This window comes from Lontra canadensis, unplaced genomic scaffold (assembly GCF_010015895.1).
Source record: "Lontra canadensis isolate GAN:19392208 unplaced genomic scaffold, GSC_riverotter_1.0 scaffold12, whole genome shotgun sequence".
In the NCBI taxonomy this organism is placed as follows: Eukaryota; Metazoa; Chordata; class Mammalia; order Carnivora; family Mustelidae; genus Lontra; species Lontra canadensis.
In genome coordinates this window covers 28,303,547-28,323,258 of record NW_022631006.1, presented here as the reverse complement: position 1 = coordinate 28,323,258, position 19,712 = coordinate 28,303,547, and the positions used below count along the sequence as shown (strand labels likewise).

At 35.4% G+C, this 19,712-nt stretch overlaps 1 protein-coding gene across 1 annotated transcript; it reads left to right on the top strand.

Annotated features, from left to right (window-relative positions):
* The first annotated feature begins 475 nt into the window (after positions 1 to 475).
* On the top strand, positions 476 to 1,405 carry LOC116867530 (olfactory receptor 4N4). Its single transcript, XM_032857153.1, has one exon. It carries the CDS (start codon positions 479 to 481, stop codon positions 1,403 to 1,405), a length of 927 nt encoding a protein of 308 aa, XP_032713044.1. The 5' UTR covers positions 476 to 478.
* The last annotated feature ends 18,307 nt before the right edge of the window (positions 1,406 to 19,712 follow it).

Genomic DNA, 19,712 nt, shown 5'->3' with positions numbered 1-19,712 from the left:
TTTGTGAAAGAACAGACACTTGTAACCATTATTGTCAAGATACAGAACATTTCTGTCACCTTAAAAACTTGGCCATTCCTCTTTGCTTTTTTTTTTTTCCCAATCCCCACCTCAACTACCATTCAAATAAAAATCTGAAGAACTTGATAACTGAATTTAAGTTTTTTCTGTCAGAGACATTTTCTTTTGCCTCATGCAAATCATAAACAAGTCCAGGGCAGGGGCATTTCATAGTCTCACGTGAGAGCACAGTTAAATAGAATCACAGAACTGAAGAAGCAGAAGAGTGTGGCTTCAAACCAGGGTGCTGACAGATAGAAATATAGAAGAACAATGGGTAGGAAAGATTTTTTAGGTTGTGGGGAAGTGATGGTGTAACAGATGTGGCACATGCTGTTTTAGTTTCAAAAGAACTGTGATCTAGACACAAGAGATGGAGATAAACTCTCTACTTCCTGGTGTTCTGTAGGCAGAGGAGATGGAAAATGACAACAGCACAGTGGTGAAAGAATTCATCCTTCTTGGTCTGACACAGTCTCGAGATATTCAGCTCCTGGTCTTTGTGCTAATTTTAATTTTCTATCTCATCATCCTTCCTGGAAATTTCCTCATCATCCTCACCATCAGATCAGACCCTGGGCTCACAGCTCCCCTCTACTTCTTTCTGGGTAACTTGGCCTTCCTGGATGCATCCTATTCCTTCATTGTAGCTCCCAGGATGCTGGTGGATTTTGTTTCTGAGAAAAAAGTAATCTCTTACAGGGGTTGCATCACTCAGCTCTTTTTCTTGCACTTCCTTGGAGGAGGGGAAGGATTACTCCTTGTTGTGATGGCCTTTGACCGCTACATTGCTATCTGTCGGCCTTTATACTATTCAACTGTCATGAACCCTAGAGCATGCTATGCCTTGCTGTTGGCTCTGTGGCTTGGAGGCTTCATCCACTCCATTATGCAGGTGGCCCTCATCCTCCGCTTGCCCTTCTGTGGCCCGAACCAACTGGATAACTTCTTCTGTGATGTGCCACAAGTCATCAAGCTGGCCTGCACAGACACTTTTGTGGTGGAACTTCTGATGGTCTTCAACAGTGGTCTGATGACCCTCCTCTGCTTCCTGGGGCTTTTATCTTCCTATGCAGTCATTCTCTGTCATATACGTGGGTCTACTTCTGAAGGGAAGAGCAGAGCACTGTCCACATGCACCACTCATGTTATTATTATACTTCTCATGTTTGGACCTGCTATCTTCATCTACACTCGCCCATTCAGGGCCTTGCCAGCTGACAAGGTAGTTTCCTTCTTCCATACTGTGATCTTTCCATTAATGAATCCTATGATTTATACCCTTCGCAACCAGGAAGTGAAAACTTCCATGAGGAGGTTATTGAGTCGGCATGTGGTCTGCTGAATGCGTTTAATAACAGAAAGTAAGGAGGAGGAAATTCTTGCTGTAAATCATACATTCATTTAACAAATACTGTTTTTCACTGAGTACCTCTTATTTGTCAGGTACTTTTGTAGGCAATGAAGGAGAGTTATGCATAATTAGGGAATAAACTTGGTATGCATAAAGAATACTAAAGAAATACCTGAGTGTTTCTCAGTTGGAGTATGATGAATAATTGTGAGACTTAGGGGATAAATATATGTTACTTTAAGATCAAATCACTAAGGTCTTTTAGGTTGAGATAAGGAGTTTTATTCCATTTGCTGTAATAATACATGTTAATATTTTAAGCAGAAGAGTTACTCATCCACAATTTTTTCTTCTATGGTTTAGAGCAACATCAAGATTCTGGGCAGAGATCAGTAAGCTGCAAAACACCATCAAGAGACAAATGTTATTCTGAAGACTTTTTTGAAAAAAAAAAAGCCTCTCTCTCCATATATATATATTTTAGATCTCTCTCTCTCTCTCTCAATTGATAGGTATATTCCTCCCCCACCCCAGTTTGGTAAATGGGAAAGAAAGGAAAATAATCGATTTTATAGAAAAAATGTCATTAAATTATTTCATTTGATTTTTTTCAGAGCTTCGTGATTATTACTAATGGGTGTTTACAAATCCTTCCTGTATGTTAAACCTTGCCCTCAATTGATTTCATCCATTATGATAATGATAGTTATTTGGTACTATAGACTCTATTAGAGATTACATAAACTACTTTAGTTATTTTAAATATAATGGGGTTTAGTGTGGGAAATTAGATACTTATAAAATATTTTAAGGGATTTTTTTTATTATGGGCATCCAGATATGACTGCCAGTAAAACAGTATAAAACTAATGTGCCAAGTGATCTACCTCTGAAATAATCAGGGGAATAGGGAAACAAGAAGCCATTTTGCCAGCTACTAACTGAAAGACTATATCAGTTAGCCATAGTCTGGGAACAGGAGCATGATAGAGAATACCTTTAAAGTTACTGCTTTCTCTCCAATTTTTTCTAAATTCAAGTTTTACATGAGTACATTTGATAGTCAGAATTTGGAACCCTAGATGCAAAGGTCCTAGAAGAACCTGTTTGTATGTTTTCAGCTTTATTGGAAAACAAAACAATGGCAATAATAGTGGTAAAATGTAGGATAATAGTTTTATAATTTTGAAAGTGAGAAATGCCAGGGAAGTATGATATAAAAATAGTAAGTGAAAAGAAAAATAGTTATATTTGATATGTTAAAATATATGTGTAGGTAAAATGTAAAAAACTGGTAAAAATCTGCCTGTCACATAAGGATATGCAAATTATTTTCTCCTTACTTATAGAGGCTTGTATGGAAATAGAATTGAGTTCCTCCCTACTCCAGAATGGTACAAGGGAGCAACCATGCATAAAAATTATTAACTAAAAATTATAAAATGATAAAAGATTAATTTATTTAATATACAAGAAACTTCAATAAATGAATATGAAACAATTATGTACCAAGAAGATAATTGATAATGGGCAATTGAAACTAAAAGTTAAGGGACACCTGGGTGGCTCAGTCAGTTGGGCTGCTGCCTTTGGCTCGGGTCATGATCCTGGCATCCTGGGATCAAGTCCTGCATCGGGCTCCTTGCTCAGCGGGGAGCCTGCTTCTCTCTCTGCCTCTGCCTGCTTGTGTGTGCTCCTTCTCTCTCTCTCTCTGATAAATAAATAAATAAAATATTTAAAAAAAAAGAAACTAATAGTTAATTAACAAAGGAAAAAATGTAAAAAGCTTGTAATTTTATAACATTTAATCATATCTATTTGAAAGTATGAAATATATAACATATTTATCTTTAAATCGACTTTGACAAATAAGATTTTCCTTTGAATTTCCATACTTAATTAAATGCTTGAATGTACCAATGGTTAATTCTAATAATTTATTAAAATACATTTTTAAATTAATAATGGTTAAAATCATCTTAAGCATTTGGAGAAATATCTCAACCTCAGGTGATAAATAATACTAAAAATACCGTGAGACGTAAAAAAAAAAAAGCTTGTAATTTTATTCTCAAAAAGAGGTCATGAGAATACAGAGCATTGATTGTGGTTAGCTTGTAAAAAAATGTTGCTCATGAATTATCAGCAACAGGAAAGTACAAAATAAAAATTATACGTTTCTATGAGGCTTCTAAAGAGTGGGTGAAGCAAGGAAGCCTTATTACTGAGCTCCAGAGTGAGACAAAGCCCATCTAGATGAGCAGAGAGTTATGGCAGTTTTTCTATCTGTAGGCAAGTAATCTGGGCTGGATATGGGCACATGGAGTGGACAGACTGGTATCTGAAAAGGCTCCAAACACAAAAATAAATAGGCTGCTTTTATAAACTTCTCCCCCAACAACCACTGACACCTATACCAGTAATTTACTCAGAAAAGAGAGAGTGGAGAAAGAAATGAAAATCAGAGGGAATTTGTATATTCTCAGCCATTACTGTAGTGCTTAGGTATGATATCTATAGAGTTGAATCATTCACAAGGGAAAACAAAAATATCTGAAGTGTGGCTCAAACTCCTTCTGGCTCCATGTATCAGGAAGATAAAAGATCTTGCTGGTAATTGGCAGATATTGGAAGTAAAACTAATCTGAGCTAATTTCAGTTTAATTAAAGATGATTCTAAGTCCGAGTTTAACTGGACCTATGAAGGAATCTGAAGATCAGATCCTCATTCTAACTATTTTTTATTTTTTATTTTAATTTAATTTTTTTCAGTGTTCCAAAATTCATTGTTTATGCACCATGCCTAGTGCTCCATGCAATACATGCCCTCCATAATACCCACCACCAGGCTCACCCCATCACCCACTCTCCCCCTCCAGAACCCTCAGTTTGTTTTATTTATTTGTCAGAGAGAGATAGAGAGATAGAGAGAGAGAGAGCACATAAGTAGGGGTAGCTGCAAGCAGAGAGAGAGGGAGAAGCAGGATCCCTGGTGAGCAAGGAGCCCGATGTGGGACTCAATCCCAGAACCCCAGGATCCTCACCTGAGCCAAAGGCAGACACTTAACTGACTGAGCCACCCAGGTGTCCCCCTCATTCTAACTTTTGGACGGAGGAAAAGGATTGAACTTTCTGAAGAACTAAGCAAAATAAAATAAAATTAAATACTATTCTTCATTTTCCATTGAAGATGGAAGTATTGGAAGTATTAGGAACATAATAAAAAAATTAGGAGCTATGACAAGAAAATAAAACAAGGAAGAATATCTCAAAATTAATAGAAAAATATTTATAGACAAAAACTACCAGATTATGTAATTATCAGACAAAGACTTTAGAAAACTACTATAAATATATCAAATAAGTGATAATTGAATAAGTAGATGAGGATTTTGGTAGAGAAGTATGAATTCTAAATATTAATGGATATGCTAGATTTGAAAATAACAAGGTTTGAAATTCAAAGAAATGCTTTACATGGGATGAATGAACAAAACTGTGGACAATGCATACAGAATGACCAAAGATGGTGAGGACAGGTTATTAAAAATAATCCAAGCTGAAGTAGAGATAAAAGATTAAAAATATTAATAGCATTACTATACTTTGGGGCAATATCAAATGGTAAAATATATATGTAATTGGGATTCCAGAAGAGGAGAAAAAGAATGGGACAAGGAAAAGAATTAACTGCCAAGAATTCATAAAAACATTATCCCAGCTATCTATGAAACTCAGCAAAATCCAAGCAGTATAAATACAAATAAGACCACAGTATAGGGGTGCCTGGGTGGCTCAGTGGGTTAAAGCCTCTGCCTTTGGCTCAGGTCATGATCTCAGGGTCCTGGGATCGAGCCCCGCATCGGGCTCTCTGCTCAGCGGGGAGCCTGCTTCCTCCTCTCTCTGTCTCTGCCTGCCTCTCTGCCTACTTGTCTGTCAAATAAATAAATAAAATCTTAAAAAAAAAAGACCACAGTATAATAGGTGCTAACCAAATATGAAAATAATTTTTTTTTTAAGATTTCACTTTAGTTTATTTTGAGCAAGAGAGAACACATGAGCAGGAAGAGGCAAAGGGAGAGGGAGAGAGAGAGAATCCCAAGCAGACTCCACACTGAGCACAGAGCCTGCCTAGGGCTCAATTCCACAACCCTGAGATCATGACCTGAGCCAAAATCAAGAGTCAGATGCTTAACACCCAGGCACCCCTGTGAAGAAAATATTAAAAACAGTGCAGGAAAAACAACAACGACAACAACAACAACAAAACCAGTTCAGAGGAGTGGCAAGAATGATAGTTGACACTTTATTAGAAACAATGGACAACATCTCAGTGAAATGCAGTATTTAAAATTCTTAAAGAAGAAAAACAAACTGTGAAGCTAGAATTCCATATCTAGTGAAAATAAACTTTGAAAAGAAAGGTTCAACAGGCATTTTAATATTCATAAAAGCTGGGAATTTGTTGCCAGCAGACCTACCTAAGAAAATCATGCCAAAGGAAATTCTTCATGTCAACAGGAAAATATGGGAGATGGAAATCTGAATTAATGAGGAAGAATGAAAAGATCTGGAAATGGCAAATCAGTGTGTAAAAATGGCAAAAGTCCATTTTTACCTTGTATTATTTACTTTGTAAGATAATTATCTGCCTAAAAAAATAAGGTATTATGGGCCTTATAACATAAAGAAGTAAAATTTATGACAACAATAGCACAGAAGACTTCAATGAGGATAAAAGATATATATAGTAAAATACAGCCTTCATGAAGTATCCTTGAATAACAAATTGGAGTGATTTATAAGCTACAGATGAATATTGTAATCACTAGAGCATCCACACACACAAAAATAATACACAGAGACATTATTTCTAATAACGTCTTCATAGGAGAGAAAATGGAATATTAAAAAAATATTCAATCCAAAAGAAGGAAAAAAAATGCAAAGGAATGAAGAATAATGGGACAAAATATAATGAACTCAAATGTAAACGGACCACATACAAATTAAAAAACATTTTCAGACTGTATGAAAGAATGAGATTCAAGTATATACTGTTTACAAGATATAAGATATCAATTCTTAAATATAAAGTCACAGATATGCTTTAAGTATGTGGGTGGAGAATGATACCACAGGTGATGTTTAATTTTATGTGTCAACTGGCCATGGGTCTTCAGATTAAACATTATTTCTGGTGTATCTGAAATAGTGTTAGCATGAGATTACTATTTGAATTGGTGGACTTAGTAAAGTAGATTGCCCTTCACAATGTGGGTGGGGATCATTCAATCCACTGAGGGCCTGAATAGCAAAATAGGCAGAGGGTGCAGGAATTTTCTTTTTCTTCCTTGCTTCATTGATTGAGCTGATACATTTCATTTCATTTCTTCTAGTTCTTGGACTGGAATTTATGCCATCAGCTACCCAGGTTCTCAGACCTTTGAACTTGGACTGAATGACATGACTGGCTTTCCTGGGTCTTCATTTAGCAGATGGCAGATTATAGAACTTCCCCACTTCCATAATCACATGAACCAAATCATTATAATAAACCACCTCCCTCCTTCCTTCCCTCCTTCTCACTTTCTTCTCTTAATTATGTATCTATCCTACTGGTTCTGTTTCTTTGTAGAACCCAATATGCCATGTAAGCATTAACCATGTCATGGTATGGTTGTGTTAATAACAAAGTAAACTTCAAGGACCTAAAGTTAATCCTAGGTATTTATAAAATAATTTCATAGTGATAAAAATAGCAATTCATCAAGACATATAATCTTAAATATGATCCTTCTAGTAACAGAACTTAAACAATTTATGCATGAATACGGACATATCTAAATAAAGAAGTGGAGAACACAAAAGCATAGACTGAGATTTTAATAACTTTTTTTAAAATTTGTAGAATATGTGATAAAAAACCTGTAGGGGTATGGAAGAATTGAACAATGTAATCTAGTTCAATCTGTAATTGAACAATGTAATCTAGAACAATGTAATTCTAGTTGCTAATATAGAGTATTGCACTCTACAATTAGGAACACAAATACTTTTCGGGTCCACACAAGACATTTGTCAAGATAGAGGATATGCTGGTACAGAAAAAGTCTCAGTATATTTCATACAAAATATATTTTCTGACCACAATGGAGTTGAATTTAAAATAATTCAGAAAAAACTGTATATACTTGTGACTTAAGCCAGACACTTTTAAATAACCCAATGTGTACAGGAAGAAATTAGCAGATATTAGAAAGTATTTTTCTTTTCATATTGTTTTTTGAAAGAGTTTGTGTGGAATTAGTATTATTTTTCAATAAACATTTGGTAGATTTCAATAGAGGAGACATCTGGGTCTGAAGTTTTCTTCATGGGAAGATTTTTAAGTATAAATTGAATGTCATTAATAAATACACAGCTATTCAACCTACTTTTCCTAGAATTAACTTTGGTAGTTAATGTCCACCTGAACCATCACCCCCATTTAAAAATAGCAGTATTTTTCTCAAGATTTTGCCAACGCACTGTTATATTTTCATTATCACACTCATTACTCTCTGACATTCTCTTTCCTACTTGTTTTTTGTCTCCCTGTGGTAAAATTTAAAATTCCAAAGAACAAGGATGTTGTTTGTCTTGTCTATACTGTATTGTGGACACTTAAAATACTACCTGGTTCATGGGAGACAGTAAGTGATTGTTGAATTAGTATAGAATCTAATGGAGGGTCAAAAACTCAGAGATAAATTGTGCAGTACCTTAATATTAAAAAACAAAAACAAAACCCAGGGCTTCTGGGTGTCACAGTCAGTTGTGTGAACAACTCTTGGTTTCAGCTCAGGTTTTGATCTCAGGGTCATGAGATGGAGCCCCTTGTAGGGTGCTCAGTGTTGAGTCTGCTTCAGATTCTCTTTCCTATTCCCTCTGCCCCTCCTGCTCATGCTCTCTCTCAAATAAATAAATATTTAAACAAAACAAATGAAAAACAAAAATACCCCATCTATAGGTGGAAATACATGCTGAGAAAGGTAGTATTACTTTCCAAAGTCATAGAACATTTATAGATTAAAGATAACACTACGTCCTTAGCTTTTTGCTTTCTATTTGGCAATTTTTTCACTGTAATGGGTTATTTTTGTGTATATGATTTTTGATCAGTAAATCAGCTATACACTATCTTAAGCCAATCTGAGGATACAACTTTTGAAAATATTTTTGTTCATTTGTTTTTTCTGAAGTTGCAAATCTAACATGATAAAGCTTTCTCAGCTGGGTTAAAGAGCCTCCATTCTGAGAATTAGTTTAGATCTTCAGCTTAATTTTATCCTATGTATTGGGGTGAATATTAAAAAGTGGGAAAGTCCCAAATCATAATTACAGAAAAATACTACATTTTTTAAAAAATATATTTTTTAAAGATTTTATTTATTTTACACAGAGAGATCACAAGTAGGCAGAGGCGGGCAGAGAGAGGGGGGGAAGCAGGCTCCCTACCGAGAAGAGAGCACGATGTGGGGCTTGATCCCAGGACCCAGAGATCATGACCTGAGCCGAAGGCAGAGGCCTTAACCCACTGAGCCACCCAGGCACCCCAAAATACCACATTTTTAAGAGTCTTTTGTGGCAGGACTCTAGCCTACTCTAGGATGGGGCTATTACTCCACAATTATATATTATTATGTGTAATCAATAATTATTATTTATTTATAAAATTATAGACATTATTATGTATAATATATAATTGCCTTTCCAATTATGTCTCCTTTCTCTGTTTTCCTATTCTATATTTTGATAATTCTAACTCTCTTTAGCTCTTTTTTTCTCTCCCCTTTTTCTTCTTTTCACAGTGTGGTTTTGAGCTGAAAACAGATTAGGACAAATACATACTCGATTATGAATTATATTTAGTTCACAAAGATTTGTGTTCATTATTTGAATTGTAAAGTGACTCATAAACTCAAATTTCCCTTTAATGCAAAATAATAAAAACTATAAAAAATTGCTTTTAATTGCTCTGAACCCTAATTTATTTTAATAATCTTCAATACAAAAAATAAAGTTATCATTTTTTGTTTTTGCTGAGCTGAGTAAAAATGAATAAAAAACAAATAATGAGATCATGATATATCTTTTAATATTCTATTTGGAAAGTCACTTTCCCTTGAGTAAATGGTCTATCTTACACCAAACGGTTTTTCTCTCCAAGAAGAATTATGCCTTCAAAGTCTTCATGAGCATTATTTATATTCTGTTTATGTCTTCATCACCAGCAAAATGCTGAATCTTACATACTCATTACTGACTTGGCCACTTTATTTGATTTCAGGGCCAGATCATGGTGATGTTAGAGAATGAGTAAAGCACTTGCCTGGAGTGCAAAATCTAAGGGAATTGCAAAAAACCCAATAACTTAGTAATAAAGATAAATAATATATTTTTTAATTTTTTATTTTTCCAGCATAACAATATTCACTATTTTTGTACCACACCCAGTGCTCCATGCAATCCCTGCCCTCTACAATACCCACCACCTGGATCCCCAAACCTTCCACCCCCCACTCCTTCAAAACCCTCAGATTGTTTTTTAGAGGGAAATTGGAAGGGGAGGTGAACCATGAGAGACTATGGACTCTGAAAAACAAGTTAAATAATATTTTAATATTTTTTTAAAAATCCAAATTAATTTTTAAAATATGTGATGAACAAAATAAATGCCAAGCTTGAATAAAGATAGAATCATCCTTGTCGTGTTCCTGATCTCAAAGGGAAGGCTGCAAGCTTTTTCCCATTGAGGATGATATTTGCTGTTGGTTTTTCATAGATAGATTTGATGAAGTTCAGGAATGTTCCCTCTATCCCTATACTTTGAAGCGTTTTAATCAGGAATGGATGCCCACTCTCACCACTCTTGTTCAACATAGTATTAGAAGTCCTAGCAACAGCAATCAGACAACAAAGAGAAATAAAAGGTATCCAAATTGGCAATGAAGAAGTCCAACTCTCTCTCTTTGCAGATGACATGATTCTTTATATGGAAAACCCAAAAGACTCCACCCCCAAACTACTAGAACTCATACAACAATTCAGTAACGTGGCAGGATACAAAGTCAATGTATAGAGATCAGTGGCTTTCTTATACACTAACAATGAAAATACAGAAAGGGAAATTAGAGAATCGATTCCATTTACTATAGCACCAAGAACCATAAGATACCTGGGAATAAACCTAACCAAAGAGATAAAGGATCTGTACTCGAGGAACTACAGAACACTCATGAAAGAAATTGAAGAAGACACCAAAAGATGGAAGACCATTCCATGCTCTTGGATCGGAAGAATAAACATTGTTAAAATGTCTATACTGCTTAGAGCAATCTATACTTTTAATGCCATTCTGATCAAAATTCCACCGGTATTCTTCAAAGAGCTGGAGCAAATAATCCAAAAATTTGTATGGAACCAGAAGAGACCCTGAATCGCTAAGGAAATGTTGAAAAACAAAAATAAAACTGGGGCATCACGTTACCTGATTTCAAGCTTTACTACAAAGCTGTGATCACCAAGACAGCATGGTACTGGCATAAAAACAGACACATAGACCAGTGGAACAGAGTAGAGAGCCCAGATATGGACCCTCAACTCTATGGTCAGTTAATCTTCGACAAAACAGGAAAAAATATACAGTGGAAAAAAGACAGTCTCTTCAATAAATGGTGTTGGGAAAACTGGGCAACTCTATGTAGAAGAATGAAACTCGACCCTTCTCTTACACCGTACACAAAGATAAACTCAAAATGGATAAAAGACCTCAACGTGAGACAGGAATCCATCAGAATCCTAGAGGAGAACATAGGCAGTAATCTCTTCGATATCAGCCACAGCAACTTCATTCAAGATATGTCTCCAAAGGCAAAGGAAACAAAAGCCAAAATAAACTTTTGGGACTTCATCAAAATCAAAAGCTTCTGCACAGCAATGGAAACAGTCAAGAAAACAAAGAGGCAACCCACGGAATGGGAGAAGATATTTGCAAATGACAGTACTGACAAAATATTGATATCCAGGACTATAAAGAACACCTCAAACTCAACACACACAAAACAAATAATCATATCAAAAAATGGGCCACAGTTGCCAAACTGTGGAAAGAACCAAGATGCCCTTCAACGGACAAATGGATAAGGAAGATGTGGTCCATATACACTATGGAGTATTATGCCTCCATCAGAAAGGATGAATGCCCATCTTTTGTAGCAACATGGATGGGACTGGAAGAGATTATGCTGAGTGAAATAAGTCAAGCAGAGAGAGTCAATTATCAAATGGTTTCACTTATTTGTGGAGCATAACAAATAACATGGAGGACATGGGGAGTTAGGAGAAGGGAGTTGGGGGAAATTGGAAGGGGAGGTGAACAATGAGAGACTATGGACTCTGAAAAACAATCTGAAGGGTTTGAAGAGAAGGGGGGGTGGGAAGTTGGGGGAACCCGGTGGTAGGTATTAGAGAGGGCACGGATTGCATGGAGCACTGGGTGTGGTACAAAAACAATGAATACTGTTATGCTGAAAATAAATAAAAAAATGTTTAAAAAGGCAGAAGATATGAACAGACACTTCTCCAATGAAGACATACAAATGGCTATCAGACACATGAAAAAATGTTCATCATCTCTAACCATCAGGGAGATTCAAATTAAAACCATATTGAGATATTACCTTACACCAGTTAGAATGGCCAAAATTAGCAAGACAGGAAACAACATGTGTTGGAGGGGATGTGGAGAAAGGGGAACCCTCTTACACTGATGGTGGGAATGCAAGTTGGTGCAGCCACTTTGGAGAACAGTGTGGAGATTCCTCAAGAAATTAAAAAGAGAACTTCCCTATGACCCTGCAATTGCACTCCTGGGTATTTACCCCAAAGTTACAGATGTAGTGAAAAGAAGGGCCATCTGTACCCCAGTGTTTATAGCAGCAATGGCCATGGTTGCCAAACTGTGGAAAGAACCAAGATGTCCTTCAATGGACAAATGGATAAGGAAGATGTGGTCCATATACACTATGGAGTATTATGCCTCCATCAGAAAGGATGAATGCCCAACTTTTGTAGCAACATGGACGGGACTGGAAGAGATTATACTGAGTGAAATAAGTCAAGCAGAGAGAGTCAATTATCAAATGGTTTCACTTGTTTGTGGAGCATAACAAATAGTATGGAGGACATGGGGAGTTAGGAGACAGGAATTGGGGGAAATTGGAAGGGGAGGTGAACAATGAGAGCGTACAGACTCTGAAAAACAATCTGAAGGGTTTGAAGAGGTAGGGGGTTGGGAGGTTGGGGGAACCAGGTGGTGGGTATTAGAGAGGGCACGGATTGCATGAAGCACTGGGTGTGGTACAAAAACAATGAATACTGTTATGCTGAAAATAAATTTAAAAAAATGTTAAAAAAAAAAAAAAGAATCAGTAAGTGTCATGCTGAACCATAATGGGAACTCATGCAAAAGTAAATATCTGTAATATTGAGGTCTTCATTTAAAAATTTGATTATTCTGTTTCCAATTTTCACATTAACTGTGATTTTTAATATATTACATTAAAATATTATTTATCTTGACTTTTAAGGTTTTTGGTACCCTGGTAAATTTTGTGCCTAAGGCAAATACTTCACTATTCTCATATTCTCATTCTGGCCCTGCTTGCTTTCTTGATATATATATATTAATCTTCTATCAGTTATTTATAGTTGGGGGTTATTATAAGATATAAATAAACTTTTCTTAATCTTCTATTTACTTTTGACCTAATAAATATGCTTCCAAATAGGTTTCTGTTATCTCATTTACTGATAGGATTTTGATTGTAGAATTCAGAATTAATACAGTGTGGTATTATGTGACACATTTAAAAATATCGTTTCCAAAGCTCTGGTATTTCCCCATGCCTAATTTAGTTGACATTCTAATAGCTCCCTTTGGAAATATTCTGTAGGGTTGTGGTAGTCTCAAGTCTCCAAAGCACTTTCTTCATTGCATCATAAAGAGTTAAAAGAGTTTCCAAAATCTAAGGTCCCTATGTGAGAACAAGTATTTGTGAACAATAAGAATGGTCAGTTAATTTTTTTTTTCAGGAGAGGAAGGATGGCTACTTTGTGAGAATTACGTAAAACCCCCAGAGACTCAAATTTCCAGGGCTGGGAATAGTATTCATATCTACAAGAAACAAGGAGAGGACAATGGAGAAGATACTAGAACTATTCTACTGCTTTTTCTGCTGCCTTGGAATACAATGGAATAGAGGTCAGAATTTCAATAGGAATAGTAGAGCCAAAGATCTAAATTTAGCAGTGTGGCATTTTATTCCTCTCCCCTAGTAGATCTCCATATTCTCTTGATGCTTTGAATTACTTTAATGGTGCCAAAAAACTTTCATTCTCTTAACATAAGTAAGTGAAATTATCAATATTCTTTAGAGAGTTGACATCTGGAGTTAAAACCAAGGAGCATACGAATGAATGATATATATATATTTTTTGTCCTTATAAAGTACAGATTAAGGAAACTACAGAAAGTTAGGCTAAAGTCACCAGAGGAAAAACTTAACAGATTTTATGATTTTGGAGAAGATTAGCCCAGATATCTTAATTTCCATGTATAACATATTTGAGGGTTTCTTCTTTTGCCTATGGTTCTATTAATAACATAGGGCTTTGACAGAGAAAGTTGTAAAACTCAGAAAAGCTTGATGTACAAACAGCTGACTGCCTTGGCAATTTTAAATGAAAACTTTACTGCACTCCACAATTTCTCCTATTAATCACTCAGATTTTTGTGGCTACCATCACCCAGGGTTTACCCTGCAGCCATTGACAAAGGATCTTGTGGTAATATGTCCATTCAGTAGAGCTACTTCTTAATATCTATATATTGGCAGGGTTAGCTTCATTCAAACGTTCTTGAATGAGTTACTTATTATTACTGTCATCCTTACCTACCATGATCCTTATATCCCTATCTGATAGAAAGAGCCAACACATTATTCTATGTGAAAGATGAAAAGCCAGCCTTTTGAAAGCTGGGTGAGTTGCCCAGGGTGATACATTTAGTGAATTGCTGAGCCGTCACTCACACATTCTAAAAAGGAATTAGATTCATATAAAAGAATTCCAAACTAATGCTATTTATTTTCTCCTTTTTTTAAAGATTTTATTTATTTATTTGACAGAGATCACAAGTAGGCAGAGAGGCAGGGAGAGAGCAGGGGAAGCAGGCTCCCCACCGAGCAGAGAGCCTGATGTGGGGCTTGATCCCAGGACTCCGGGGATCATGACCTGAGCCAAAGGCCGAGGCTTTAACCCACTGAGCCATCCAGGTGCCCCACTAAGGATATTCCTAAAAAAATTAGGGAATTTAGAAGTAATTTAACCATCTCATTTTACTGATGAGTGAATTTCCTGGCTGAAGACCTATACATTTGTTTAGTGCTTTTTATGTCCATCATTAGCACCAGTATCAATTAAATCTTTGATCATGTTCTTCAGCTTGAGCCACATTTTTAAGAATATATAAAACTTACTAATTTATACTTAATTTATAAGCTTCAATCAATATGCTGAAAGACTTTACTCTCAAATTTTTAGAAACTGTTAAATATATTCATCTCATTCGAATGATATTAATGAGATTTATTAAAAAAGGTAAAATATCTCATTTTATCAGGTTCACTTATATGCAGAAAAAATATATATGAGGGAATGGAAATTAATGAGTGGTTCAGATTTAGTAAACTGTAAGAAGGATACCACTCAAGAGAAAATGATTAGTTCTGAGTAGTGACTTATACATTTTATTTTGTTGACTAATTGTTAAGAATAGAATATGGTAGGAAGTGTATTTATCGCTAATTTTTGTTTGAAAGGAACCAAAAATAAGGTTTTTGTTTTGTTTTCAGAAATAATGGCTAGACAGGCATGGGATATAATGGAGTAGCAATTAACAAGAGGACAAGAAGAGAGATTGAAAATATTTCAGACAGAAAAGAACATGAATATATGATGAGAAAGATGAGAAAATGATAAAGAAGAGTGAGATTTAAAAGTAAGCAAAGCAAATAGGGAAAGAAAATTGAGGGAAGTGAATTCAATAAATTAAAAAGGGAAAAGAAACTGTAGTCAAAGTTACAAAAATAAGTTAGGAAAATGAAGACTTGGGAAAAAATAATTTAAAAATAAATTAGGAAAATGAAGTTGAAAGGGGAGAGAAAGAGGACAGAACATAAGGAAGGAAGCATGAGTGAATGTTTCAAAGAGATGGGGAAGTAAGACCCTTGGGTCTTTAAACACCTGGTTCCAGAAGCTGGTCTGACCAAGGTTTGCACTTTAGGCATGCACAGTTTACTGGTAGATGTTTGTGTCCCCACCCTAAAAATGAGAGTGGTCCTTCCCCCTTACCTTTCCTACTTCTTCTCTATTGTATCATCATCACCACAGTGATAATAATCTATGAATTAGCTGAAATGGTAAGAAAGATTGGAGATACAGTAGTGAGGATTTATATTTTTGTTTCAGCTGCTTTTGACAATGCTTTTTCCCACTAATTGGCTAAAATAGGATATTTTTATTCTGAAAAGAGCCATAATTTATAGAAATTTCCCCAGAAATTTATTTTACCTAGAAAAATTTTCATCTTGTATGTAGTCTCAGATTTATGCCAGCCACTGTTTCAGAATCACAGGCACAGAAGGTACAAAGATGAGAAGAGGATATGTGATGAAAATGAATCAAATATGTCAGGTAGTAGGTAATACCATCTGTTTAGGTAATAGTTAAAAAACAGGGGTAAGAGATAGGAAATAGGCAGAGTGAAGGAGCCTATCACAAAGACCTTCAAAAATCCTCTGATGTCTTAGACATATCATTGAGCACTAACATTTCATGAAATAATACACTCTGAATGAGCTTGTGGGATTCAAAAATCCTAAGTAAGTAAAAGGGGGCTTTGAATTACGTTTCTGAGTATATTTTTATAGGGAGATAATGGAATGAATGTTGAGAAAAATGGCTGCCCAAATGTTGAAAAGTTGAGAAGTGAACAGAGAAGCTAATTTGGAGAGCCTACAAAAAAATTATTTTTCTTGGGTCTGATGGTCATTTGCATGTCTTCTTTGGAGAAGCATCTGTTCATGTTTTCTTCCCATTTCTTGACTGGATTTTTTGTTTCTTAGGTGTTGAGTTTGATAAGTGTGTGGTTTTTTTTTAATAGATTTTGGATACTAGCCCTTTATCTGATAAGACATTTGCAAATATCTTCTCTGATTCTGTAGGTTGCCTTTTACTTTTGTCGACTATTTCCTTTGCTGTATCAAAACTTTTTATATTGGGCTGCCTGGGTGGCTCGGTGGGTTAAAAGCCTCTGCCTTCGGCTCAGGTCATGGTCTCAGGGTCCTGGGATCAAGTCCCACATCGGGCTCTCTGCTAGGCAGGAGCCTGCTTCCTCCTCTCTCTCTCTACTTGTGATCTCTCTCTCTGTCAAATAAATAAAAAAATTAAAAAAAAACTTTTTATATTGATGAAGTCCCAGTAATTAATTTTTGCTTTTGTTTCTTTTGCCTTTGGAGATGTGTCCAGCAAGAAGTTGCTATGGATGAGGTCAAAGAGGTTGCTACCCGTGTTCTCCCCTAGGATTTTGATGGATTCCTGTCTCACATTTAGGTATTTCATCCATTTTGAGTTTATTTTTGTGTATGTATGATGTAAGAAAGTGGTCCACTTTCATTTTTCTGCATGAAGAATAGCTAATTTTCCCAACATCATTTACTGAAAAGACTATCCTTTTTCTATTAGTTATTCTTTCCTGCTTTGACTTTAGTTGACATAGAGTTGAGGGTCCATTTCTGGGTTCTCTATTCTGTTCCACTCATCTATGTGTCTGTTTTTTGTGTCAGTACCATACTGTCTCATTGATGATTACAGCTTTGTCATACAGTTTGTGTATCTGGAATTGTGATGCCTCCAGTTTTGACTCTTTCTCAACATGATTTTGGCTATTTGGGGTCTTTTCTGGTTCCATACAAATTTTAGGATTTTTTTTCCAAGCCCTATGAAAAATGTTGATGGTATTTTGATAGGGATTGCATTGAATGTATAGATTGATTTGGGTGGCACAGCTAAAATTTTGTGTAGGTCCCACTTTCTCTGTGTGTGTGTGCATGTGTTGTTTGTGTATATGTATACTGTATATATACAGTGATATATTAAATATGACTTTCATAAATTCCACCTTTGGCTGTGAGTAATACAATGGAAACCTGTATATTATCCACTCAATTAGCTCAGAGATACTTAAAACTAATAATTTTGATATTTCCTAAAATATGTATCTTAACAATGCACTATATAGATTTACTGTTTTGGTTTTTGACTTTTCTATTTCTCTACTATTCTTTCTTTCCCTCACCCTTCTCTGTTTTAGTCTTTCTAATTACTGACCCATTAGTGTTTTCTGGCAGATTTCCTCTTTTATAGCACCCCATATTCCACAGAACATACTTAAAGCAACTGTGCTATTTAGTTAAATAGTATAGGGAAGCACTGGTATATATTATTACATTGTATTCTTCTGTAGATTATCAATTTTCAAACTTTAGGAACATTTCATATCTGTGACAAAATTTTTCGAATGTGTATCTTAAGTATACGCAAATTATTTATAAAATACATATATACCATTATATCAATGTGCAAATATAAAAAAACATTTTGAATAAAATTAAAATGTAATATGTACATAGATGGATAATTATAAACCTAATATATATATAGTATATATACTATTTTCTGTTCACTCCTCAATGAATCATCATGTGTCCCTTCTGAAATGAGCATAGCCCGCTAAACAGACTGAACCTTAAGTCTGGATTTTCCCTACAATCACTTGGACTTATAATTCTAGACTCTATAAAGGTGTGATTTTTAGGCTAGTAATATAATTTTATTTAAGTACACAAAAAAGAACATCCACTGATTAAAGCTGTGTTAGTAATTTATTTAAATGAACTAGAACACACTTGCATTCTTCCACTACTTGTCAATCAGAACAAAAGAGAAAACTCATTCTAAACTTAGGTAACCACAGTAGCCTTAGTTTTCTTATCATTGAAAGGAATTTATTAGACTCTAGGCTCTTTATTGTTACTTCTGCCTATTTTATGCTATGATTTTATGCATTGACATAACTAATTTTTAAAAGTGTTATACTGGCAAATTTTGTTTTGTAGCATATTGTTTGTTGAAAGGCTAAAGTCTCTCCTCTCTTGGGTGTTATACTGGGACCAGAGAAATAAGGAGACTGGGAGTTTATAAGAAGTAACTGTGATTTAGATAGCGTTAATGAAACTAGATGAACAAGGTATGGAGTGACTATATAAGTGTTATTTACCAGGGATATAGCTAGGAAATTGTCTCTAAGTTATGTGGAAAGTGGAGTTATCACTGGGATCCTAATGACAAGTATGGAGTCAGGGTAATAGAAAGACACCAGACCAGAGGAGCATAATAGGAGAATTAATAAAAGAATACAGAGAGCAAGGCAGAATAAGCACGCAGGAACTGGGAATTCCATAGGAACTGAAAAAAAGGAAATACTTAGGGAAAAATTGGATTTGGTGAATGAAAAAAAGTGTAATTTCAAGAAAATAGCTACATTGCTTAAGCACAGTACAGCCACAAAAATGTAAAGATTGTAATAATTGGAGTTATGTTTTATCTCACTTAGGAAACTCATATGATTCAGGAAGGTAGGAATCCCAACATGTAGGACGTCAGATTCTTAAAGTGGAGAGCAGGTTTATAGAAGTGCATGGTTGGATGGGACTAAGAATTGTGGTATGAAAACAGTATTTTTGTTTGTTGGTTTGCTTGATTTAAGTCTGGTGTTAACAAAAAGTTTGGGGTTTACCCAGGGTGGTGAGGGTTGAGATAGGTTGATTTAGCTGATGTGACAAATATGTCAATTTTTTTTTTTTTAATAGAGGAAGGGAGAGGAAGGGAAAGGGAGGGGCATAGGGAGAATCTTAATCAGGCTCCATGGCCAGCATGGAGATGGACTCAGGGCTCAAACTTACAACCCTGAGATCATGACCTGAGCTGACCTGAGCTGATATCAAGAGTCGGACACTTAACTGACTGAGCCCCAGATATTAAAATATTCTTAGTTGGAGAAGAATGAGGTTCTAGAGGGAAGAAACAGTAATAACTATCAACTCTGCTTCTTGATATACTGCAGGCAGAGGAG